The sequence below is a fragment of the Mercenaria mercenaria genome, chromosome 17 (assembly GCF_021730395.1).
Source record: "Mercenaria mercenaria strain notata chromosome 17, MADL_Memer_1, whole genome shotgun sequence".
Taxonomy (NCBI): Eukaryota; Metazoa; Mollusca; class Bivalvia; order Venerida; family Veneridae; genus Mercenaria; species Mercenaria mercenaria.
The window spans coordinates 36,278,776-36,306,214 of NC_069377.1; the positions used below are offsets into that span (position 1 = coordinate 36,278,776).

The 27,439-nt window shown below is 37.7% G+C and overlaps 1 protein-coding gene across 1 annotated transcript in view; it reads left to right on the forward strand.

Moving 5' to 3' along the window:
• LOC123537059 (zinc finger CCHC domain-containing protein 17-like) overlaps positions 1 to 24,270 on the forward strand; it is a 29,064-nt gene extending 4,794 nt beyond the window's left edge. The window contains exons 2-10 of the mRNA XM_045320608.2: positions 1,699 to 1,806; positions 1,947 to 2,004; positions 3,429 to 3,529; positions 8,749 to 8,834; positions 10,240 to 10,343; positions 11,691 to 11,815; positions 14,279 to 14,389; positions 17,830 to 17,916; positions 24,090 to 24,270. Of these exons, the coding sequence (XP_045176543.1) occupies positions 1,708 to 1,806; positions 1,947 to 2,004; positions 3,429 to 3,529; positions 8,749 to 8,834; positions 10,240 to 10,343; positions 11,691 to 11,815; positions 14,279 to 14,389; positions 17,830 to 17,916; positions 24,090 to 24,122 (804 nt within the window). The 5' untranslated portion in view covers positions 1,699 to 1,707 and the 3' untranslated portion in view covers positions 24,123 to 24,270. The remainder of the gene's footprint in view (positions 1 to 1,698; positions 1,807 to 1,946; positions 2,005 to 3,428; positions 3,530 to 8,748; positions 8,835 to 10,239; positions 10,344 to 11,690; positions 11,816 to 14,278; positions 14,390 to 17,829; positions 17,917 to 24,089) is intronic.
• Positions 24,271 to 27,439: the final 3,169 nt, after the last annotated feature.

Consider the following 27,439-nt stretch of genomic DNA (forward strand, 5'->3'; position numbering starts at 1 on the left):
AATTACCACCAGCCCCACCTGTCAGCAAAAAAAAACAACAGCTTCCATGGGGATTGTTTTCTAGAATACCCCAATTTATGTTTTCCACACATAATTTCTGTGAAGGTCAAATTGTGTATGTTCAAGGTTGATGACTATATGTTTATAACCAAGATATATATGCACTTCAGTAGTCTAAGAAGGGAAAGTTCCATAAACCTTCTTACTCGTGTTGATTTATTGCCTTTCTTATTACACAAAGTGTTGACAAAAGATGAATAAGTACATCATATATTTAGATTTCAGTAATAAGAAAAAAAAATTGATAAAAGCAAGGAAGTGTCAGGTGCTGTATATTTTCCCCTCATTTCATTATATGATTTAGCTGAAAAAAATAATCTCACACCTGTGGCCTGGCTACCTTCTACTCTAGCCATTCGGTAACTGGGAGCTACATTTTTTCTCGGCATCAAATATTCAATATTTATGAGCTAGTAGTGTAATGAATAAATTAAATTTATCGTGTATAATGTTTTTACTGAGTTTTATTTTGCAGAAATACTATTGATTTGGTATTCAGAATTAAATTACTTGAACAGAAGTTGTTTAAATAAAAAATATGGTCCCAAGCGAGAGATTGGTACGAACATAGTTAGTCCAAAGAAGTATAAAATACACAGAATGGCAACTGGCTGTAATCTCGCATGATCTCATGTCAGAGCGTGAATTGGCGTTATCTTAGCGTTAAAACAAACATCAGCGAGTATGGAGTTACAATTTGTACCTTTAAAACTACATTTAAAATACATGTAAGCTTCTAAAACAACATTAGTTTAATGTGAAATAGTCTTAAGACACAAAGTACACGTTTCTTACCATCAAAAGAAGTGTGATCATACGGTGATAATCAATTTACGGATGAATAATTGCTTTTGCATACAAAATGGCGCGTGGAGAACACGTCCCTTTCAGTAAATGAGATCTCATTCAGTTGTCACGTTTTTTGGCGAGATTTGCTCTATATGCCTTACAAGTTGCCAGTCTATTTATTTTTTATAGCTCTAAATTGGTTAGTCTCAAACCATGGTCTCAGACAAATGTTAGAAACAAACTAAATGTATATATTTTCAAAAGATTACTTACAAATGTATGAAACTAGATGTAAGAAATTTATTATTTGCACTGCGCGTTTGGTAAATCGTGCAGAACTGTGCGTTTGGTAAATCGTGCAGAACTGTGCGTTTGGTAAATCGCGCTGATTGGCTATTTGCGCTTAACATCATCCATCTATAGATAACCAATCGCTAGAACAGGACGCTAGATAAATTATGTTAATTTACAATGAACCATGTTTTCTTTTGTAAAATAGATGCCAATTTTGTAGATATTTGTCATCCTGTCTGTGTAAATATAAAATTTGGATGTTTTGCGCACCCAGAAGTGTGCCTGATATCACCGGAAGTGTGCCTGATATCACCGGAAGTGTGACAATTATCGATATCTGGCACTCCACCTCTAAAATCAGCCGCATATTGCTCATGTACGTTTAGATTCAGTGCAAATTTGTAACTGTATTTAGCCATCCAGTAACAGGATGCCTAGCCCAGAACACTTGGGGGTGCTGACTTCCAAGTGTTTTGGGCTAGGCATCCTGTTACTGGGTAGAATGTAGGTTTCCTCGTATTTTGATACATTCTTTGTTTTACTATTTCTTGACAGATTGCAGCAATGTCAAAAAGATATCACACAGAGGAAGATAGGTCGGGAAACAAGAGAAGGAAGAGCGATGGTCCAGCTCCAGCTATGTACACAGTATTCCAGGGAGAAGTAAGTATCTGAAATACGTATGTGTTCCGTTTCTGAATGACACTGGTATAATGCACTTAGATAAGTTTTGTTCTGTGGATTTTTGATACCATTTGAATCATGAATCGTATTTCCAATCTGTAATGTTCATTAAATTTCAGGTTGCCTCAGTGAAAGAATATGGATTATTTGTAAAAATACCTGGCAATTCAAGACAAGGTAAGTTTAATTACTAATTAACCCTTAGCCTGCTGGCGGCAAGTGATTCTGCCTTTGCGACCATTCAGTCAGTATCTTTTTGGTAAGAAAAAGAAATTTAGAAGGGTAAGGGTTAAGGATTAATCAGATATTGTTAGCATAATATGGCATTTAGATGCAGTATGGTTGTATCAGTATTACTGTCATACCTATTTCTAAAAGTGGAAAGAGGTGGTCTTTGTTGATAAATGGGTACCATTACTGGATAAACTGGGAGAGAAAGTTGTGGTCTTATAATAAAGCCTGTTTCATAGTTGTGGCCTCTTAGTCCTAGGAGGCCTTTAGGACAAAGTTGGACCTTTTATTTTGAAAACTATGTAGAAGATATTTGAGCCGCACCATGAGAAACGCAGCATAGTGCATTTGTGACCAGCATGGATCCAGACCAGACTGCGCGAATGCAGGATCCATGCTGTTCGCTTTCAAAGCCCATTGCAATTAGAGAAACTGTTAGCGAACAGCATGGATCCTGACCAGACTGCACGGATGCGCAGGCAGGTCTGGATCCATGCTGGTCGCAAATGCACTATGTTGGTTTTCTCATGGTGCGGCTCATTTATCGTTTTAGTGTAAGGTCATAATATTTTTATCCAGTTAATATTGAACTCCAGAGACAATATTTTAACATGAGGTGTAACCACATATTTAAGATGTGGTGTGCACAAAAACAAAGATATTATATTTTCATTCCTTGTCTTTTCAGTGTTTTAACTAATTTGTACACATTTGATAGCACCATACAAGTGAAAAATGTATTTTATGAAATAGCAAACATTATCCTTTAACGGTTCACAAATTCTCTGAAAAATGTGTAATTAATTACACATTTGATATTATAGAAGTTTCACAGAGTACTTCAGAATCACAAGATCTGGAAAGAAAACATGAAAATAGGAACAAAATGAGACCCGACACTTGACAGTGTCTTCAAACTTATATAATTGTCTTAGCATAAGACTGCAGTTTGTTAAAAAAAAGTACCATTGTAACAGTCCATTTTATTCCTGTCAATTTTTTTCCTCAGAGAAAAAATCAACTGTTAAGTTTTTTACCCCAGTAGAAACAACTGGATGGTCTTTTACACTCTCAGTCAGTCTTTTCTTACCTAAAAATTAGCGCTTAAAGAAATCAGAGAGAAAAAAAAGACAAGGTCAGTTTTTTCTCCTTTGTTCATGAACAAAAACTAGGGGGTTGGGGAAACTTAACTATGGTATGGGGTGTTAGTTCGGAGGGACTGTTTTTTTTTTGTGGGGGCTGGGGTTAAAAATTTTCCCCAAAAATCTGAACAGTATGAAATAAAGTAGATCCTATAACGAAGTTGCTAATAGTGTGCTGGTTGCATGTATTATGTATAATGAAAACATTGAATACTGGTGTTTTTACAGGTTTGGTGCACAAGTCACAGATTTCCAGATCCAGGGTAGACGATCCATCAGAGATGTTTGCTAAGGGTGAAATGGTTTACTGCAAAGTCATATCTGTACAAGTAAATATATTATATGCCCTTTTCTCATTATTCCGAGCCCCTTAACTAGTATAGCAGCTCTTGCCAAGATCATTGTTAGCTGCAAAAGACTTTTTGCTATATCATAATACTCCCAACAATTAAACTTAAAAAATCCTTAAAAAGAAAATTTCTAAGAACAGTTGTAATTGAATAATCAAAGCTTTCACATTTTGACCCTCTGCTTTCTCGATGAACCGGACTTGTGATAAATTGTACTAGTTCTCAAAAACTAAGACATTTTCTGAAAAATTTCTCTTTCAAAATTAAGATGTATAAATGTGCCAACACATCAAATCTTTTTACAGTATGTGATTACTATTTCCAATAATTAAGACATTAATTTATTGTCCCAGTAATTTTAAATAAGCAAATTATGTGCCAAAATCTTAAGATGTGCATATTTTTATTTTAATGTGAATAATACAAAATTACTTTTTACTCCTTTTCAACTGTCATATGGTTAGCCACAATGTGCTTAAAATTCAGAAACAGGCTATCACTGCAAGTGAAAATTTTCCAAAGGCTCAGATCAATGAGAAGGCTCGGAATTATGAGAAAGAGGCATTAAGTGAATCAACCTTGTCATTGAGTTGTGGAAAAGGAAATTCCACCAAAGGTTGAGTTTTTGCCTTATCTTAACCCTTATCATGCTGGACACGATTGATTCTGCCTGTGCGATCAGTGTAGATTATGATCAGCCTGCACATCCGTGCAGTCTGATCATGATCTGCACTGTGCCATTCAGTCAGTATCTTTTTGGTAAGCACCCCTTTTAACAGTTAATGGTACTGTCCAAATTGAAAGATGGACAAGTTCATTTTAGAAATATAGCAGTGTAAGGGTTAAACCAAAGAGGAAACTTCCTTTAATATAACCTAAACTCAGGTTGTGTGATGTATTTATTTTGGCACTGTTCCAACTATTTTTAGCTTGACTATTTGAAAAATAATGAGAGCTATTCTACTTCCCTTGATGCGGTCTTCAACATCACACCTTGCTTAAAGTTTTGCATGCAAGATCATATCTCAATAATCATGGCATGTATTTAATGGAAATTTACTTAAATCTTCCCGTCAACAAACCTACTGAAATAACCAAGTTAGATAACTTTTGAATGAACTTAAATTATTCACCTTTCTCGACCTAGAAATTTCAGTTACAGTTTCTTGTGCAGTGGACTCGAGCTGTATCTCTCTAATAACTATATGTATTGGATTTAAACTTCACATAATGTTTCACATTCATCAAATTGACATTACTAAGTTAGATCTCTTGATTGAATTTAATGTGCTATCTAGATCACAGAGTCTAAGGCCATGGTCACATTGGGAGATCCATTCAGATCAAACTAGTTCACCCTGGTAATATGACAACGATCATGAATGACTTGGATCACTGGGTCCAAGACACTTTGAGGTCAAAGTTCAAATATCTTAACTTTGTACCCACTCTGTATACTCAGTAAAACCTGTCTAAAGCAGCCAGCCAAGGGAGTGGGAAGAAGTGGCTGCTTACAGCAGGTGGCTGCTTAATGCAGGTAATTTATAGAATGAATGACCATTTTGGGAAATGAGACACTGGCTGCTTAAGACAGGTTGGCTGCTTAATAGAGGTGACCGCTAAAGCAGGTTTTACTGTATTCTATAAGGTTGGAATGATTTACATAAAACTAGAGGTAATTATTATAACATTAGTTAGGCGTAACAAAAATAATTGTTTGTTTCCGGTGGCCCGACCTACCCTATTTTTTTACCGCCGACCCTAAACTTTTTTAGCGGTAAAATCGGGCCGCATATTTTTGCAAATAAGTATATTATTATTTTTACAGCTCTTTGCACGAATGGACTACTCCACCGATCGGGCGAGTGGTTTTTACGTGGTAACTTTACCAAATTGAGAAATTAATACATCAGGCAAAATTACCTGGATTGACTGGAATTTACCCGCGAATCGTAAAAATATCAAAACGTCATGCTGGTAATTTTCCATTCCACAAACCACGTGCGCCCTATCGTAATATCTTATTACATCGCGGTTACTTTTGACACAATAAACGCGCGTGGTGCATTCATTTTTCAATGTAATCGCTTCAAATTTTCAACACCGCTTAAGAACTAATACAGTTTGAGTTCTATAACAATTTTAATAAGATATCGACAGGAATGTAGGCAAAATTCTTTAAAAACGATCAGATTTTCATATAATGTTTTGTAAAATTTCAAACAGCGCGATCTTGATTATTTACTTCTTTCTTAAAGTAAATAAACGGTACATACTATGGTAATAAAATTCAGACTCTTGACCAGAATGTACAAAAAACACAATTAAAAAATCTTAAATAATGAAAAGAGCGCAGCAATTTAAATACATGGAGTAAAACGATTTTTGGCAAACAGATTTCTGTTAGCACGGCAGAATAGGTTACGTGACCTCGTGAACGTAAATAGAAATGTGGTTTTAAAATAAAGCAGTATGATGTTGTTGCGGATTTTAATAAGTTTTAAATTATTCATAGTACATGTATTTTTTGACACAACACTTTGTTAGATATTCTTTTCAAACAATAATGTAAATTCCTTGAGGGCAAATAGGTCACAGAGGTAGGCTATCCACTATCATCGTTCCCGACACATTTACATGTCAGTTTATTCGGGATATTGCACATTCGCTTTTAAAAAAAGATAAAGAAAAAACTTTTTTATTGATTTCTTCTCAACAATTTAAGGAATCGAGAAAGTACGATCAGACAGTGATGTGTCACATGGCGCGAAAACATGACGTAATGCCATGACAATCTCGGGCAACTATACCGCTTTGATCTCCACTTCAGATGCCATAATAACCGACACACTTCTTTTAGCTCTTAGAGGGGGTGTTAATTGATGATGAAAACAAGGCTAATTACTTAGTTTATCATCAGAATAATTACCGATAATTATTGATGTTTTTTTTTTTTCACTTTTAACAGGGGTCGACGTTGGGTGGATGATGATTATTGTGTCCATATTTTGGGACACTTTTCAAAATAATTATTTTTCGGGATAACAGATTGCTACAGTCTTCCATTTTTAATTATTTTAGAAATAAGTCCTGTTTCTTTGAGTCATATGAAGTTATGACGTCTACAACATCACAATTTATGTGATAGAATTGGAGGTCCACTAAAGTCTGAGCAGCTCTCCTAGATTTCAACAGTTGGTGGACCTGCTGAAAAAAGTTAAGGTCGAGGCCTGCAGAGTCTTGAAAAGTCAGGTTTTAGATGGGATTTACAGGGTTTTCCCTAGCCCCCAAAAAGTTGGTAAATTTACCACTTTTCGAGGTCCATGTCCCCCTTTTCTTAGCAAAGGGGGGCATGAGTTTTCCCAAAAAAACAATTTTTCAAATTAATTAAAAGTTAATTTCAATCAATTTAAACTATTAAAAGCCCAAAAGAGTATCAAAGTATTCAAGCAAATCCTAACATGTCCCCCAAAATAGTCTCTTTTTTCCAGAAAATAAATTTGGGGGGACATGATGTCCCTCAAAATAAATTTCCTAGGGAAAACCCTGGATTTATAGTAGTAAGACGTTGAACAACCACTTGCAGCTTTATTAATTCACAATTTGGGCATACCAGTCAAAACTCCATTGTCTAGCATTTCCAGTTAATCCAGAATTTTAGACTGGGGTATGGGGGTGATGGTATTAATCTCAATGCAGATCAAAGATGCAAATCATATTCCTGGCCAGTGTGCTTTTACTTGGTTTTAGTTTAAAATATAAATGTTGGTTGTTGAATAATATTCAATATTAAAATTATTATTTAAAGAGAGAATCCACAGCAAGATTTCATTCAAGTTTCATGTTTAATCAAATATAAACCATGTTCTCCGCAAGTAATTGCCAACTTCTCCACATGAATTAGCGGCGGAGAATGAATAATATAGGACACAACGATCCTATGACCACTTGATCCGTAGATCGACTGCTCTACCTATTGAGCTAATCAGATGGGCTACTCTGGAAATGAAAAAACAACAACAACAAAACACAAACATAAAGCATATATTTATTTCATAATATTTAATTAAATACACAATCAAATGGCATTTTATATTGCTAAAACATCATCAAAGTCATTGTACATTCAGGTGTAAATCAAACATAACAATAGGATGCATGTTTATAAGGTTTATAATCTCCCTGTTTGAAACTAGGGTGGTGTTAGGTTTAAAAAAAAAAAAAAATGCCTACCTACCTACCCTAGTTTTTTTGCCATGTCACTGGAAACAAACATTTTTTTTTGTTAGGCCTTATTAGTATTGTAACATCAAATCAGTCAGCATGAATTCTCTGCATGTTTTCCAGCTGTTATTAATTCATGTTCTAGCGTGTGTTTAACCCTTACTATGCTGGACACGATTGGTTCTGCCTTTGTGACCAGTGTAGATCATGATCAGCCTGCACATCCATGCAGTCTGATCATGATCTGCACTGTTCACCATTCAGTCAGTATATTTTTGGTAAGCACCCCTTTTAACAGTTAATGGTACTGTTCAAATTGGAAGTTGGACAAGTTCATTATAGAAATTTAGCAGGGTAAGGGTTAACAACTTTCTTGCATGAAACAGAAGTGAAAGGTTATTGATCTTTTGATATAATTTTGAATTTGAACACAGATTAGATTATTAGAGGGGAGGGGGAGGGTGCCTCTTTGGCCAAATGGTTATGGTTGATTGCTTTGAATTGCCCCTCACCATTGTTGGTTTGAAACCTTGTTTTGGATGTTGAAGTCTTCATGCAAGGCAGCCATCTGGTATGGAAGGTTGGTGGTTCTACGTGTGTCTGAAACAATGCTCTTAGGGGCACCTGGGGTCTTCCTCAACCATCAAAAGCAGGAAAAGTTGCAGTATGGCCTAAATTGTGTCAGTTTGTCTGGAAATCAAACAAAAATAATAACAAAACAGGTAACTTTTAAGTGTCTGTGAGACCAAAGTGGCTGTTAGGCAAATACAATTTGATATGCACACAAATATAGAGGCATAACTATATCAGTATGACTTAACAGTTCGTATTTCTGTACAATGTTGAACTGCTTGCCTCCATTTCACATCACATTTAAATAGTGTTTAAAGTAGCATTTCTCTTAGTTTTGAATATTTACAATGACTGTTTTGATTCTGATGAAATCTTAAAATCTTTAACTTATTTTCTAATAGGAGGATGGAGAGAAGATTGGGTTGGCAATGAAAACTGTGAATCAAACAACAGGACAAGATCAGGATCCAAATAACATAGAATTAAGGTATGAAAGTATAGTTAAACATGTATTAAGCAACCAGCAATTGGAGCAACATGATCTGGCTGCTTAAGACAGGTGGCTGTCTTAGACACATTGAAACTAGAACAAAATTCAATTTTGAGATATTAACTGACCGTCTGCTTAAAGCAGACGGCTGTTGAATTCAGATGGCTACTAATGCAGGTTCAGTTATCAAGTTATTGAATGATTTGCTGCGGCAAGGACTTAAGGCCAAAAGTTTTGTCTATTGACCAGAAAGTCTATAAGTGTTTTATTATACCCCCACAAAAGAAGTTTGAGGGGGTATATAGGAGTGAGCTTGTTGGTCGGTCTTTCTGTCGGGCTGTGGTTTTCATGGTTTCTGGACAATAACTCGTGAAAGGCCGGACAGATTTAAATAATTTTTGGTACACATGTGTAACATCATAAAATACAGGTCAAGTTCGACTTTGAGGTCAGTAGATCAAAGGTCAAGGTCACAATGATCAGAACAGTTAAATGGTTTCCGGATGATATCTTGAGAATGCTTGGGCCTAGGATCATAAATTTTGGTGCACAGGTGTAACATCCTGAAATACAGGTCATGTTTAACTTTGAGGTCAGTAGGTCAAGGGTCAAGGTCACAGTGATCCGGAACAGTTAAAAGGTTTTCGAATGATAACTTGAGAATGCTTGGGCCTAGGATCTTGAAAGTTGATAGGGAGGTTGATCATGACCAGCAGATGACCCCTATTTATTTTGAGGTCAATAGGTCAAAGGTCAAGGTCACAGTGACCCAGAACAGTTAAACTGTTTCCGGACGACAACTTGAGACGGATAGCTCAGTGGTTTGCACACTGGCCTTCCAATCCTGAGGCCGGGGGTTCGATACCCGGCAGCTACTCGGGAATTTTCAGAAACGCTTTTCAGTGTTTCCCACCCAACTAGAGGTGTACTGGTCAGGAACCCAGGCAATCCTTGCGTGTATCAGTGCTATACACTGGGCACGTTAAAGAACCAGGCTGTCTATTCGCAACGAGCTAGGCTAAGTTAGCCGGACATGCCTGTATCTGATTTCTGATCTCTCTGTCGCGGGGGCTTTGTCTCACTCTGTCCCTCTGGTCAGATCGCTCTGTGTTTGTACTAGTAGAGGATGAATTATGCGCCGTGTGTGGCTGCATTTGAACTATGTGAAGCGCCTTTGAACGTGAACTTGATCATGAAAAGGGTGCTATATAAATCTGGTATGATAATAATAATAATAATAATAATAATACACTGATCCTTGTTATGGTGTTACAGTGATTAATCTTATGGTGTTACAGTGTAACAGTGATTCTTGTTAAGATGTTACATTTTTACACTAATTCTTGTTGTGGTGTTACACAGATTCTTGTTGTTGTGTTACAGTAAACTTAAATTTCTTTAGTCAGGATGAGAAGAAGCGGCGACAGTTCGGTGACCGTTCTCATAAACAGAAGATTGTTCTGGAAGCAGTGTTAGATACTACCTGTAAAAAGTGTGGCGGCAAAGGTACAAGCTATACTTTCCTTCAAAAAAGAGTCACTTGCCCCTAACTACTGCTTGAAACATCAGTTGCGGAATAGAATGTTCTCATCTCTATCCAACTGACTAATGGAAGGTCAGACAGTGGTTCTGTGCACTGCCTGTGTTTGCAAACAATGCTTGGAGGGGCACCTGAGGTTTTCCTCCACCAACAACAGCCAGAAAGACGTCATATGACCTTTGATCTATGATTATTTTGGTGTGAAGTAAGACAAAAGCAAAACAGTCGGCATGAAAATGAAATCAGATTAAAAAGACTTGGTACCAAAAAGCACTCTTTCCAGTGTGGAACTACTTACATGAGATAAGATTATATCATATCATATCAGTATTTTGTTTGGAATACTCTGTTTGATTGGTCATATTTCAATTTATTGATGTCAGTAGTTCTTGTTTTGTTTGTTGGGTTTGAAGTCAGATGGCAGCTTACCAGCTTATATACTGGAGGAAAACCCAAGGTGTTCACACAGGCATTATGTAATTTATACTAAAAAGTTATTCTTTACTTATAATTGGTTTTTGTTCACCTGAGCAAGAAGTGCTTATACTGAGTTTTTATTTGATCATTGAGTGATCATCATCGATCTGTCCTCTTCCGTTTTCCACTTGTCATGGACAGTTTCTTTTAAGAACCTCTCCTTTTAACCTTTAGCCTGCTAGCAGCAAGTAATTTTGCCTTTGCGACCAGTGCAGACCAAGACCAGCCTGCACATCCTTGCAGTCTGATCATGGTCTGCACTGTTCGCTACTCAGTCAGTCAATTTTCAGTGAACATTCATTTACATAATAAATGGTACAGCCCAAATTTAATGTTAGAACTGTGGCAATAGACTTAAGAGCAACTGTTATAAATGTTGTTCCTGATAACAAGGGACATTGTTCCCAAAACACCCACAAAGTAACTGTTTATTACATAATTCAAAGGCCCAGCTACCAAGATTTAGGTCCTGAAGAAATTTACTTGTTTAACAAAATTTAATGTTGATTACCATAGTCAGATGGTCACATGATTCAACCCTTGATAAAATATAAGGGCATAGTTACCGAGATTTAGGTCTGAAAGAAACTGTGTTGATTAGTCGAACAGTGCCTTGAAATATTTCAAATTATCACATGTTTCAACACTTGATAAAATGTAGAATAACATTGTTCCACAGATCTTTGCTGCCCATGAAACAATTCCTTATAGAGGGCAATAGTGAGGATTAATACCTCACACATTATTGATTAAATTAGGGAGAAACAAAAACAAAATCTGAATTATCAATAATGTAGATCATAGGGTAATAGAAAGAAATATTTATTCTTGACTAGGTCATCTTGCACAGGACTGTTTTAAGACAGGAGAAAGCAGCTATGACCTGATACCAGATTTAGAGGATTATATGCAGTCAGTTGGCTCACAACAAACACAGTCTTCTAAAAAACACAAGAACAAGGTTTGTGAAATTGTTCTTTAGCTCGACTATTCAAAGAACAAGTAGAGCTATCCTACTCACCATGGTGTTGGCATCACACCTTGGTTAAGTTTTTTGTACTAGTCCACATTTTGACAAAACCTTTAGACATATGGCTTTGAAACGGGATCCGGACAAAATCCCCTGCGGACAAAACCCCCTTCGCTCGTTTTTGCATAGGCGGACAAAACCCCCTTCATGTTTTTTACAAGGAGGACAAAACCCCCTTCGCTGAACTTTACAAGGAGGACAAAACCCCCTTTGCATTTTTTACAAGGAGGACAAAACCCCCTTCACGTTTTTTACAAGGAGGACAAAACCCCCTTCATCCTAGAATCAAAAAGGCAAACAATATGATAATACACTTTAAAATTTTCCATTTTATTAATAGAAAGAGATGTCTTGAAGATAATTATAATTAATGATTATAATTATGGATAATTGATGTACTTACTCTATTATATACAATTATTACTGTTTGTTCCATAGTAAATTTGAAATCAGTCTGACTATACATATACAATTATTATAGTTTGTTGATAAAAAAGTGTTAAATATCTCTTAATTAATTGAGCTGTTAATTTGTTAATTGTTTGTTTGTCTCATTGAACTGATTAAAGTAAATTGTTAAATAACTCTTAGGTACTTTGATTAGTTATATATTATTATATTATTTGCCCTTTTGATTCTAGGATGAAGGGGTTTTTGTCCTCCTTGTAAAAAACACGGAGGGGGTTTTGTCCTCCTTGAAAAAAAGTGCGAAGGGGGTTTTGTCCTCCTTGTAAAATTAAGCGAAGGGGGTTTTGTCCTCCTTGTAAAAAATCATGAAGAGGGTTTTGTCCGCCTATGCTAAAATGAGCGAAGGGGGTTTTGTCCGCAGGGGATTTTGTCCTACACTCCTTTGAAACTTTCAACGCTTGTGTTACATCACCATGTCCAGATTTAGGCAGGAGTAACTCCATCAAGCAGTTTGTCTGAATTATGGTCCCATTTAAAGTACAAATCTAGTTAATATTTTGTGCAAACTGTTTGACATATGGCTTTGAAACTTTTATCACTTGATTATAATAACAGTCTCTACCCGTAAGTAAGAGTACATAACTCTGTCGAGTTTTTTTTGCTGAATTATGGCCCTTTTTGGCCTTGGCAATTGGTTCAGTTTTTGTATAAGTCCATGTTTTGTCAAAACTATTTCACATGTGGCTTTGAAATGTTGAGCACTTGTTTATTATAACAATCTCTATCTGTAGGCAGGAGTACATAACTCTGTTTTAAATTTTGGCTGAATTATAGCCCTTTTTAGACTTGGAAATTGGTTCAGTTTTGTTTAAAGGCGTACGCCAGAATTCCCTGTATATGAGATGGGCGAAAATTTTCCCAATAACAGAATTTCTTTAAACTTTGGATATTGAAGGACAATCATCTAAGAAACAAAAAAATGCAATTAAAATCATAGGTCACCGGAATCGAAAAAGAGTCATCTGCCCTTGAAAACGTCATTTTTGGGGGAAATGCCGTTTTCAAGGGCAGATAACTCTTTTTCGATACCGGTGACCTATGATTTTTATTGCATTTTTTTGTTTCTTAGATGATTGTCCTTCAATATCCAAAGTTGGAAGAAATTCTGTTATTGGGAAAATTTTCGCACCAAATTCTAGCATACGTCCTTAAGTCCACATTTTGTCAAAATTGTTTGACGTGGCTTTGAAACTTTGAACACTTGTTTACATCTCTATCTGTAGTACATAACTCACATTTATATGCAGAGTGCAGATCTACAGATCACAGGGTTGTGAATTTGAGCCCAGGTGAGGTATATGTTCTCCATGACTATTTAAAAAGAACACATTTGAGCCGTGCCATGAGAAAACCAACTTAGTGCATTTGCGACCAGCACAGATCCAGACCAGGATCCATGCTGTTGCAGTCTGGTCAGGATCCATGCTGTTCGCTAGCAGTTTCTCTAATTGCAATAGGTTTTTAAAGCGAACAGCATGGATCCTGACCAGACTGCAACAGCATGGATCCTGACCAGACTGCATAGATATGCAGGCTGGTCTGGATCCATGCTGGTCGCAAATGCACTATGTTGGTTTTCTCATGGTGCGGCTCATTTTGTTCTCTATCTCTGATTCATGCAGAGAAGTTGGCACACTTTCCAAGAACAATGCAGTACTGATACTGAATATAGGAATACTGATGAGGTTAACTGCCAGCCTTTGCATATAACTGAAATAAAAGTACAAAAATGTGCTTAACCCAAAACAAACAAACAGGACAAAGAAATCATTATGGGCAATATCGTATTGTACTTTATGCTGTGATGGGTCTTTTTGGTCACTTCATTTATTAGTCCATGTAATGACTTTTTTGAGCAAGCCAATGTAGAGTAATTGAATAAAATAGAAATTGCAGAACTCATGAATACGTTGCCATTGTGATTAGGAAAAGAAGAAACATAAAGATAAAAGTAAGAAGAAAGAAAAAAGAAAGAAGAAGAAAGAAAGAAAGTACAGCTCAACAGATTCAGAGGATTCTGGCAGTGCTCACAGACAGGTAATTTTACAGACAGATAACTTCACAACTGCAGACACTCTACAGACAGGTAACTGCATACACTCTACAGACAGGTAACTGCAGACACTCTACAGACAGGTAACTGCAGACAATCTACAGACAGGTAACTGCAGACACACTTCAGACAGGTAACTGCAGACACTCTACAGACAGGTAATTACACTCTGCAGACAGGTAACTGCATACAGGTAATTACACTCTGCAGACAGGTAACTGCAGACACTCTACGGACAGGTAATTACACTCTGCAGACAGGTAACGGCAGACACTCTACGGACAGATAATTACACTCTGCAGACAGGTAACTGCAGACACTCTACGGACAGGTAATTACACTCTGCAGACAGGTAACTGCAGACACTCTACGGACAGATAATTACACTCTGCAGACAGGTAACGGCAGACACTCTACGGACAGATAATTACACTCTGCAGACAGGTAACTGCAGACACTCTACGGACAGGTAATTACACTCTGCAGACAGGTAACGGCAGACACTCTACGGACAGGTAATTACACTCTGCAGACAGGTAACGGCAGACACTCTACGGACAGATAATTACACTCTACAGACAGGTAACTGCAGACACACTTCAGACAGGTAACTGCAGATACTCTACAGACAGGTAATTACACTCTGCAGACAGGTAACTGCATACAGGTAATTACACTCTGCAGACAGGTAACTGCAGACACTCTACGGACAGGTAATTACACTCTGCAGACAGGTAACGGCAGACACTCTACGGACAGATAATTACACTCTGCAGACAGGTAACTGCAGACACTCTACGGACAGGTAATTACACTCTGCAGACAGGTAACTGCAGACACTCTACGGACAGGTAATTACACTCTGCAGACAGGTAACGGCAGACACTCTACGGACAGATAATTACACTCTGCAGACAGGTAACTGCAGACACTCTACGGACAGGTAATTACACTCTGCAGACAGGTAACGGCAGACACTCTACGGACAGATAATTACACTATGCAGACAGGTAACTGCAGACACTCTACAGACAGGTAATTGCCCTCTGCAGACAGATAACTGCAGACACTCTACAGACAGGTAATTACACTCTGCAGACAGGTAACTGCATATAGGTAATTACACTCTGCAGACAGGTAACTGCATATAGGTAATTACACTCTGCAGACAGCTAACTGCAGACATACAGACAGGTAATACACTCTGCAGACAGGTAGCTGCATATAGGTAATTACACTCTGCAAACAGGTAACTGCATACAGGTAATTACACTCTACAGACAGCTAACTGCATATAGGTAATTACACTCTGCAGACAGCTAACTGCAGACATACAGACAGGTAATAACATTCTGCAGACAGGTAACTGCATATAGGTAATTACACTCTGCAGACATGTAACGGCATATAGGTAATTACACTCTGCAGACAGCTAACTGCATATAGGTAATTATACTCTGCAGACAGCTAACTGCATATAGGTAATTTCACTCTGCAGACAGCTAACTGCATACAGGTAATTACACTCTGCAGACAGGTAACTGCATATAGGTAATTACACTCTGCAGACAGCTAACTGCATACAGGTAATTACACTCTGCAGACAGGTAACTGCATATAGGTAATTACACTCTGCAGACAGGTAACTGCATATAGGTAATTACACTCTGCAGACAGCTAACTGCAGACATACAGACAGGTAATAACACTCTGCAGACAGGTAACTGCATATAGGTAATTACACTCTGCAGACAGCTAACTGCAGACATACAGACAGGTAATACACTCTGCAGACAGGTAACTGCATATAGATAATTACACTCTGCAGACAGGTAACTGCATATAGGTAATTACACTCTGTAGACAGCTAACTGCAGACATACAGACAGGTAATAACACTCTGCAGACAGGTAACTGCATACAGGTAATTACACTCTGCAGACAGGTAACTGCATATAGGTAATTACACTCTGCAGACAGCTAACTGCAGACATACAGACAGGTAATAACACTCTGCAGACAGGTAACTGCATACAGGTAATTACACTCTGTAGACAGCTAACTGCAGACATACAGACAGGTAATAACACTCTGCAGACAGGTAACTGCATACAGGTAATTACACTCTGCAGACAGGTAACTGCATATAGGTAATTACACTCTGCAGACAGGTAACTGCAGACACTCTACAGACAGGTAATTACACTCTGCAGACAGGTAACTGCAGACACTCTACAGACAGGTAATTACACTCTGCAGACAGGTAACTGCAGACACTCTACAGACAGGTAATTACACTCTGCAGACAGGTAACTGCATATAGGTAATTACACTCTGCAGACAGGTAACTGCAGACACTCTACAGACAGGTAATTACACTCTGCAGACAGGTAACTGCAGACACTCTACAGACAGGTAATTACACTCTGCAGACAGATAACTGCAGACACTCTACAGACAGGTAATTACACTCTGCAGACAGGTAACTGCAGACACTCTACAGACAGTTACTTTTTGTAGGCTCACTTTTTGTAGGCTCTTACTGCAAAGTTTTTATTTTGAAAACATGCGTTCTATGTGGCTGCATGTTGAAATTTTGTTTGTAACTAGTTTTTAGCTCTTGAGCACAAAGTGGTCAGAGTTAGCTGTTGTGATCACTCGCCATCAGTCATCTGTCTGTTGTCTGTCCGCCTGTCTGTTGTCAGTCCACACTTTCCTTTAGGTGACATATCCTCTGAAACTGTGAGGTGAAAGTTGATGGAACTTGGCCGGGATGTTCCTTGGATGATCTTCTTCCAAAGTTGTTTGGTTGCACATAGGGGCGCCAGATTATACAAATTATTCCTTTTTGAAAAAATAACATGGCCACCAGGGGTTGTGGTCACTTTTCACTACAGTATGAAGTGGGAACACTAAAAATCTTCATATTTGTAATTGTCTCTTAAATATCGCATGTCATTATTCCCCCAGATTCTTAACCCTCCTGCCCCATACCTCCCCCCCTTAGTGATCTAAGGTCATCGTGGCAGGCAGAAAATGATTTCTGCTCTACTTGAAAAATCTTTGGCCTACTGCCTTCAAACTTCATAGGATGACTCCCTGGGGTCAATAGATGACCAATTTTTGGTCAGTATATCAAAGTTCAAGGTAACAATGTCCATGAGAGACTGGAAACAGTTTCCTCTCTTATAACTTAGAATGCTTTGACCTAAAGACAACAAACTTCATAGGATTATTGCATGTGGTCAGTAGATGACCCCATTTGTGATAGGGTCATAGTGATCTTGGGACTGAAAATGGGACAGGCAGTCATTTGGGGCATATGTGTTTAAGAAAAATTTTTAGCTCTTGTTTCTTTTCTTGAAATATATCCTTGTAATGTATTCTACAATCTTAATACTGATTGTTTTAAAACTTTTGACAGAAAAAGAAGAAAACTAAGAAGAAGAAGTACAGATCATCAACAGAAAGTTCAGATAGTGAAAGTGATCACCATTATAGGAAATCTAAGGTAAATTGTGTCAGCACTGACAGAAGAACATATTTGCTAAGCTATTCTAGCATAAAACTGCTGTTATTGTCACTTTTTGGGGGTGTTTTAACAAGAGAGAAAACATGGGTTAACAGAGTGATTCTCACGCTCACATGCTGTTATAACACCTTCTTATATATGCGCGTTCCGTGGCAATGCATAAACGTATTACGGCCCCAAAACAGATAATTCAAATGGAAATGCATCAACGTAAAAAAAACCTCAGATATTCCCGAGCATTTCATGGAAATTTGTGGACATTGAGGTAGAATGTATTTATTGGTGGGAGGACTTCAAGTAGCTGAGTGTGCTATTAACATAAGGCAGCTGTTATATATTGAAAGTTGTAATCTAGTCCTTTTTTGTCACTATGGAATATCGCTTTACTATTATTCTGAAATTGTCTTCAAAGTTTTCATGTAAAGAATATATGTTTTTGCAGATGGTTATGGATTATTTGTAATCTGTATAGAAAGGCATTTTTGAAGGGATTACAGTTGAGTCAAACTTCTATCACTCAAACTCGATAATTCGAACACTGCTCTTTGCTCAAATTAATCTTGTGGTCTCGGCAAAATCCCTATAATTATGTCTCCCCCAGGAGACATATTGTTTTTGCCCTGTCCGTCCGTCCGTCCGTCCGTCCGTACGTCACACTTCATTTCCGAGCAATAACTGGAGAACCATTTGACCTAGAACCATCAAACTTCATAGGGTTGTAGGGCTGCTGGAGTAGACAACCCCTATTGTTTTTGGGGTCACTCCGTCAAAGGTCAAGGTCACAGGGGCCTGAACATTGAAAACCATTTCCAGTCAGTAACTTGAGAACCACTTGACCCAGAATGTTGAAGCTTAATAGGATGATTGGTCATGCAGAGTAGATGACCCCTAACGATTTTGGGGTCACTCTGTGAAAGGTCAAGGTCACAGGGGCCTGAACATTGAAAACCATTTCCGGTCAGTAACTTGAGAACCACTTGACCCACCCAGAATGATGAAACTTCATAGGATCATGGGTCATGCAGAGTAGATGACCCCTAACGATTTTAGGGTCACTCTGTTAAAGGTCAAGGCCACAGGGGCCTGAACATGGAAAACCATTTCCAATCAATAACTTGAGAACCTCTCGACCCAGAATGTTGAAACTTTATAGGATGATTGTTCATGCAGAGTAAATGACCCCTATTGTTTTTGGGGTCACTCCGTTAAAGGTCAAGGTCACAGGGGCCTGAACATTGATAACCAGTTCCAATCAATAACTTGAGAACCACTTGACCCAGAATGTTGAAACTTCATAGGATGATTGAACATGCAGAGTAGATGACCCCTATTGATTTTGGGGTCAGTCTATTAAAGTCAAGGTCACAGTGGCCTGTTCTTGTAAAATCATTTTTTGGAAATAACTTGAGAACCACTTGAACTACAATGTTGAAACTTAATAGGATGATTGGACATGCAGAGTAGATGACCCCTATTTATTTTGAGGTCACTTGATCAAAGGTCAAGGTCACAGGAGCCTGAACAGTGACTTGAGAACCACTAGGCCAAGAGTGTTGAAATTTAGCAGGATGACTGGACAATCATGCCAAGTAGATCCCTATTGCAGCCAACCATCAGTGTCTCTTTGACTTTCGCTCCTGACCCCTATTGACTTCTTGCCTATAGGACTTTGCATTGGGGGAGACATGCGCTTTTTTACAAAAGCATTTTCTAGTATTGTAAATTGTTTAATGGCTTGAACTACTGATAATTCAAACATATTTTGCCAGTTCGGTCAAGTTCGAGCAAATGGACCCTTAGGAAAAAGGAAGGCAGTAAAACTGCAGTTTTTCAGCATTATATTTCAGAGCATTCAAAATGCAGTTTTTAGCTCTTATTTGTCTTCAAATGCCTGCATCAACATATTTAATAGAAAACAGTGAAAATGTGGTGAAAAAGCAGTTAAATTGGCCGAAATATGTAAATGTGCTAAGAAGTATAATGATGTCACAAAAAACTGCAACAGAACTGCAGGATCAGTTTTATGCAGTTTAATGTAATCACAAAATACTGCAAAAATACTACAATTCTTGCTTTAACCATTTTAATGACATCACAAAAGAACTGCAGAAGAACTTGCATCAACTTGTCAAGGGGAGTAATTCATTCTAATTACTTTCTTTTGAATATTAAACTCTGTGATGATTAACCAGCCATAAAATGTACAGTGAGCTGACTTTCTATTCAAATACAAAACCTCAGATTCATTTATACAAGTTATGAACTGGTTTGTCCTTAATCTTGTAAACCCTTTGAATTTGCATATTTTCACCAGTTTCCACCAAATGACTATAAATCCAACCAGTCTGTGCATGAGTTTCACACTTTAATCCTGCCTTATTAGTTAACTCCATTCAAACCGTTATCAATTATTTAACTATTTATGCATCATTTTGTGTTAAACATTGTTTTTGAGCAGTTATAATCCATTTTTATGCCCCCCTTCGAAGAAAGAGGGGTATATTATTTTGCAGATGTCTGTCGGTCGGTCGGCCGGTCGGTCGGTCGGTCTGTATGTAGACCAATCCGTTTCTGGATGATAACTCAAGAACGCTTGGGCCTAGAATCATGAAAGTTGATAGAGAGGTTGGTCATCACCAGCAGATGACCCCTATTGATTTTGAGATCTGTATGTCAAAGGTCAAGGTCACAGTGACCCTGATTAGTAAAACGGTTTCGGATGATAACTCAAGAATGCCTTGGCCTAGGATCATGGAAGTTGATAGGGAGGTTGGTCATCACCAGCAGATGACCCCTATTGATTTTGAGATCAGTATGTCAAAGGTCAAGGTCACATAGACCCTGAACAGTAAAACGGTTTCCGGATGATAACTCAAGAATGCTTGGGCCTAGGATCATGAGTATTGATAGGGAGGTTGGTCATGACCAGCAGATGACCCCTATTGCTTTTGAGGTCAGTATGTCAAAGGTCAAGGTCACAGTGACCAGGAACAGTAAAATGGTTTGCGGGCAATAACTAAAGAACGCTTAGGCCTATTGTCAAGAAAATTGATAGTGAGGTTGGTCATGACCAGTAGATGGCCCCTATTGATTTTGAGGTCATTAGATCAAAGGTCAAGGTCACATTTGCCAGGAACAGTTAAACGGTTTCTGATCTTCTTGTCCAAAACCACAGGGCTTTGATATTTGGTATGTAGCAAAATCTAGTGGTCCTCTACCAAGATTGTTCAGATTATTTCCCTGGGGTCAAATATGTCCCCACCCCAGGGTCACATGGTTTATATAGACTTATATAGGAAAAAAATTTGAAAAACCTCTTGTCCAAAACCACAGGTCCTAGGGCTTTGATATTTTGTATATGACATCATCTAGTGGTCCTCTTCTAAGATTGTCCAAATTATTCCCCTAGGAAATATGGCCCCGCCCTGGGAGTCACATGGTTTACATAGACTTTTATAGGGAAAATCTTTGAAAATCTTCTTGTCCAAACCACACAGACTAGGGCTTTGATATTTGTAATGTAGCATCATCTAGTGGTTCTCTACCAAGTTCGTTCAAATTATCACTCTAGGGTCAAATATGGCCCCACCCCGGGGGTCACATGGTTCATATAGACTTATATAGGGAAAAACTTAGAGTCTTCATGGCTGTAGCCTACATCATTCAAATTTGGACCACATGTATTATTTTAAGTGGCAAGATGAACCTTGACATGAGTTGACCTTGATCTTGACCTAGTGACCTACTTTCACATTTCTGTAGCTACAGCCTTCAAATTTGGACCACATGCAATGGTTTGTGTACAGAAACAAACTTTGACCTTGTTATTGACCTAGTGACCTACTTTCACATTTTTGAAGGAACAGGATTCAAATTTGGACCAAATGCATAGTTTTATGTTTCGAAATAATATTTGACCTTGATTTTGACCTAGTGACCTACTTTCACATTTCTCAAGCTACAGCCTTCAAATTTGGACCACATGCATAGCTTTGTGTACCGAAATGAACTTTGATCTTGAGATTGACCTAGTGACCAACTTTGACATTTCTGAAGCTACAAGCTTCAAATTTGGACTGCATGCATATTTTTGTTCTGAATTGAAATTTGACATTGATTTTTACCTAGTATCTACTTTCACATTTCTCAAGCTACAGCCTCCAAATTTGAAGCATATGCATAGTTCTGTCTACCGAAATGAACTTTGACCTTGAAATTGATCTAGTGACCTATTTTCACATTTCTCAAGCCACAGCTTTCAAATTTGGACCACATGCACAGTGTTTTGTACCGAAATGAAATTTAACCTTGATTTTGATCTTGAGCTAGTCTTGTAATTTGGAACATTAAAAAATGGCTCAGTGGTCGGTGCCAAGAACAGTCTGTGATCTCTTGTTAGGTTAATAGGTTAAAGATCAAGGTCAGATTTGACCAGAACAGTAGAACTTTTGTTTACAGTGAGCTTATAATTTCTGTTCCTTGGGCAGTTACTGAATGCATCAAGGGGGGCATTTCGTGTTCGACGAGCTCTTGTTACCTTTCACATGCTTTAGTTTGAACTGCGAGCCGCCATCTTTCACACTGCATTATGGGACATCAGGAAGCAGTATTTAGCAGTTTTTAAAACTACTGTTCATAAAAGATGCTAAAAATACTGCTCTTTGAAAATAACTACATTTTAACTGCCTGTAAAACTGCTTTTTGTGAAAACATTTACAAAAACTTCAAAATAACTACAGAAAACTGGCCACCACCAGTTTTTCAATCCTCCAGTTATATGCAGTTTCTAAAAAAATGCTTTTTACTAGTCATTTCATGCTGGAAACAGTTTTAATAACTGGCAAGGAAGGCAGTTTTTCTGAAAAACTGCTGTTTCACTGCAAAAAGACTGCAAAATTGAGCAGTTTTTTCCCTAAGGGGAGTTTGACTGCATAGTTTGAATATGATTCTTGATTAAGTTATAAGCCTTCTGTCATCATATTTTAAGTACATGTACACGGTACCTTTTTAATGACATCTGAGAAGAGCAAAAACCTCCACAAATATATAAGTTAAACTTGCCTTAGCAGTCATTTATATTAAGCGTTTACTTGCCTTATAAAGTCAGTCAGCCTATGTCCCGAGTTTACATTTCTATGCCCCCCTGCACATTTATGTGGCGGGCATATAGTGTTGCTGCTGTCCAGACATACAACATACATGTACGTCCCAAAATCTTGTGTGTCCAACTCCTCCCACACTATTAGCCTGATTTGCTTCAAACTTTCACAGATGAACAAGCTTGATGTGCAGATGACCATAAAGGAAGGAATTGTTTCTGTGAATGTTTTTACTGCAGTTTGATAGTTTTTGCTATATAGAATATAGAGAAAGTCGTTTGTGTCCAACTCCGCCCACACTATTAGCCTGATGTGCTTTTAAAAAACTCATAGATGAACAAGCTTGATGTGCAGATGACCATGAAGGAATGAATTTTTTCTTTGAATATTTTTACTGAAGTTATGGCCCTTGATAGTTTTTGCTATATGGAGGATGGCACAGTATGTGGGTGCATCCATGTCCTATGGACACAATTCTAATGTTCTAATTTTTACCTGTCTTAAGCAGCCACATTGTGTCAGACCTTTGGCAAGCGGCTAAATACAGGTTTGACTGTATATTCTGGTATCATTTGGTAAAATTTTGTAGTAAGTTAACTTCTGAATAGGAACAATTTCTTTACATCGAACACATTCTTTATCTTCCCTTTGGGGGGCCTCCGTTGCCAAGTGGTTAAGGACACTAACTTCAAATAACTTGCCCCTCATCGATGTGGGTTCGAGCCTCACTCGGGGTGTTGAATTCTTCATGTGAGGAAGCCGTCCAGCTGGCTTATGGAAGGTCCATGGTTCTACCCAGGTGCCCACTCGTGATGAAATAATGCATGGAGGGGCACCTGGGGTCTTCCTCCCCCATCAAAGCTGGAAAGTCGCCATATGACCAATAATTGTGTCGGTGTGACGTTAAACCCAACAAAATAAATAAATAAATTATCTTATCTTTGGTATTTGCTCAAGAGGGTACTGTATTTGTAGTAAGCTAAGAAAGTTATGAAGATATCTATAAAAAGGTTACTCATAGTACTCTACATTTTGTATTTTTCTTTCCTGCAGGCAAAAAATGAAGCGACACCACAGAAAACCTAGTTCCAGTAGTTCTCATGACACAGAGTAACAGTCTTGAAAAATAGCAAGAACAATAATAATGATGAGGGATTAATTAAAAATGGCAGCTGTAGTTTTATTAATTCTTGTCATGTTGTTATGTATAATAAAATAAGTATAAAATCCTGAAGAGTTGTTTTGAAAACATATTTTTCAAGATATCTGTTAACCCTTACCCTGCTAAATTTCTATAATAAACTTATCCATCTTTCAATTTGGACAGTACCATTAGCTGTTGAAAGAGGTCTTTATCAAAAAGATACTGACTGAATGGCGAGCAGTGCTAATCTTGATCCGACTGCACTGGTCACCAAGGCAGAATCAATCGTGTCCAGCATGATAAGGGCTAAGTGTCCTGTTATGTGTTTTCAGTTACCTCCCCAGCAGTGAACTTCCGTTTTAAAGTTTTATACTTTGTAGACCATTACATTTCAAATAGTTCGGAACAAGACTTAGTATAAGATGCTTGCTTAGACTTGGATGGCAAATACAAAGTTGGATAATACTACGATGTATTAACCCTTACCCTGCTAAATTTCTATAATGAACTTGTCCATCTTTCAATCTTGGCAGTACCATTACCTATTCAATTAACATTTTCTTTGTTTGTTTGTACTATTTGATTGATGTAATATGTTTTTATCAAACTTTGTTAACTTAAATGTACTAGTCGTGTTTGTAAATATAATTGTGGAAATAAATACAGTTTTAAAGCAAAGGGGTGCTTACCAAAAAGATACTAACCGAAAAGTGAACAGTGCAGATCAAGATCAGACTGCACGGATGTGATGGCCGATCATGATCTACACTGGTCGCAAAGGTAGAATCAATCGTGTCCAGCATGGTAAGAGTTAAGGGCTCAGTTAGCATAGAATAGTATGCATGATCAGATATAAATGAGTCCATTACTTGAACAAAATCAGATTGACTACCTTTAAAAGAATCAGTTATTTTAAAAATTCAGATTTCAAATAATTGCATTTTTTTTTAAAGATTGTCATACTGATTACATTCAAGTATTGGCTTCACTTATACTCACTGAGCTCTTAATATTTTGAGTTATTTTTAAATTTGAATTTGCCATCTTGACTGGCCTGCCCAACAAATACACAAGTTTTTATCATATTTCTATGGTAAGTATAGTTTGCATAAGGTGTGATATGAGTATAAGGATACTTTGATTACATATGTAAAGACTTGCATGGACAGTTATGTGTTTAGCAGAAGTTCATAAGGAATGCAATTTAGTTCCAGAAATTATTATAACATGTTCCTCTTTTAAATGCCTATCTTGGTTGCATCTGGAATATATTTATTTGATTCCAAAGCTACATGCAATTTTAGAACTGAACTTTTGGTTCAGTCAGTTCAATTATACTAATATCTATCATTAACCCTTACCCTGCTAAATTTCTACAATGAACTTGTCCATTTTTCAATTTGGACAGTACCATTAACTTTTAAAAGGGATGCATACCAAACAGTTACTGACTGAATGGCGAACAGTGCAGATCATGATCAGACTGCACAGATGTGCAGTCTGATCATGATCTGCACTGGTTGCAATGGCAGAATCAATTGTGTTCAGCATGGTAAGGGTTAAGACAGTCAAATGAAAATGTAACAATTGAAATCTTATTAAGATAAAAAGAAATGACAGCTTTTTAAAGAATTGTCATGTAAAAGAGAGAGAGAGAGTTATAAATTTGCATTCTAGTAAGGATCTTAAGGTTTGCTTTTTATATAATTATTCAAGAGCATTTTTGTGTCTTACATGCCATGCCTTTTGTTTCATTTGCGTGTGTTGAGATTCACCTGGCATGGACTACTTTATTTACACTGTCCCATGACTTTTGAACATGGTGGGGTTAAGAGTGAGGCTGGGTGCGCACTCTAAACTGGTTTAAACTCCCCAGGGGCACTGACCGTTCCAAGGTGGTGCCCCACTGTGTTCCTATATTTGTTCGTTTTGTCCTTGTGTGTTTGCTTTGTATGTGAGTGTGTATGTGTTTGCAGTGTGCATATCTGCATGCTGTGAGTTTCGTTTTTGAGAGGCTGCGTTTTTTGGAACGTGACATTTCCTGTTTGATATTTATCCTTGTTTTTATGCCCCCCAAGGGAGGCATATTAGTTTTCAACTGTCCGTTCGTTCGTTCGTCACAGCGTTAACTTTTTGCATGAAGGCACTTTACTCGCGAACCACTTCACCCAGGACCTTTAAATTTCACATGCTGATAGTACTTAATGAGTACACCACCCCTACTGACCTTGGGGTCACCAGGTCAAAGGTCAAGGTCACAGGGGCCAACGTTAACTTTTTGCATGAAGGCACTTTACTCGCGAACCACTTCACCCAGGACCTTTAAACTTCACATGCTGATAGTACTTAATGAGTACACCACTCCTACTGACTTTGGGGTCACCAGGTCAAAGGTCAAGGTCACAGGGGCCAGCGTTAACTTTTTGCATGAAGGCACTTTACTCGCGAACCACTTCACCCAGGACCTTTAAACTTCACATGCTGATAGTACTTAATGAGTACACCACCCCTACTGACTTTGGGGTCACCAGGTCAGAGGTCACAGTCACAGGGGCCAACGTTAACTTTTTGCATGAAGGCACTTTACTCGCGAAACACTTGACCCAGGACCTTCAAACTTCACATGCTGATAGTACTTATTGAGTACACCACCGCTACTGACTTTGGGGTCACCAGGTCAAAGGTCAAGGTCACCAGGTCAATGGTCAAGGTGCTGCGGGGGCATTTGTCACCATTAGTGACAGCTCTTGTTGTATACACTATATATATCACACTGAATAATGATATAGTGGGTGAAAAGTTAGATATTGGTAAAAATGCAAGAAGAATGTAAATTTTCTGCATTATTTCAACCTTCTGTGCAAATTACTTTTAGTTATTTATAAGAACATCTTGCAAAAACCTACTGTCAATAAGTTTGTTCCACTAGTTATTTCAAAGTAGTCACTTTTTATTGATTTTGAGAATAATTATTTTTCGCCTAATATGTGTGGATTAGTCCCTAGAAAAGTCAAAGTGCTTTTAAATTTCAAATTAGTTATCGGTTAATCTTCATTACCAGAAGAACATATTACGTAAATATGTTATAGACCTGATTGTAACAAATTTTATGAAAAGATGTTTAAACTAAAACAGTTTAATGTTATGTAAGAAATATGTTACTAAAGGCAAAACTGATGTAAAAACAATAACTTTCATAATAGAAAACCTCTCTTGATAGGTCCCTTTTCAGTTTGAAAAACTGATCAACGAACTTTAA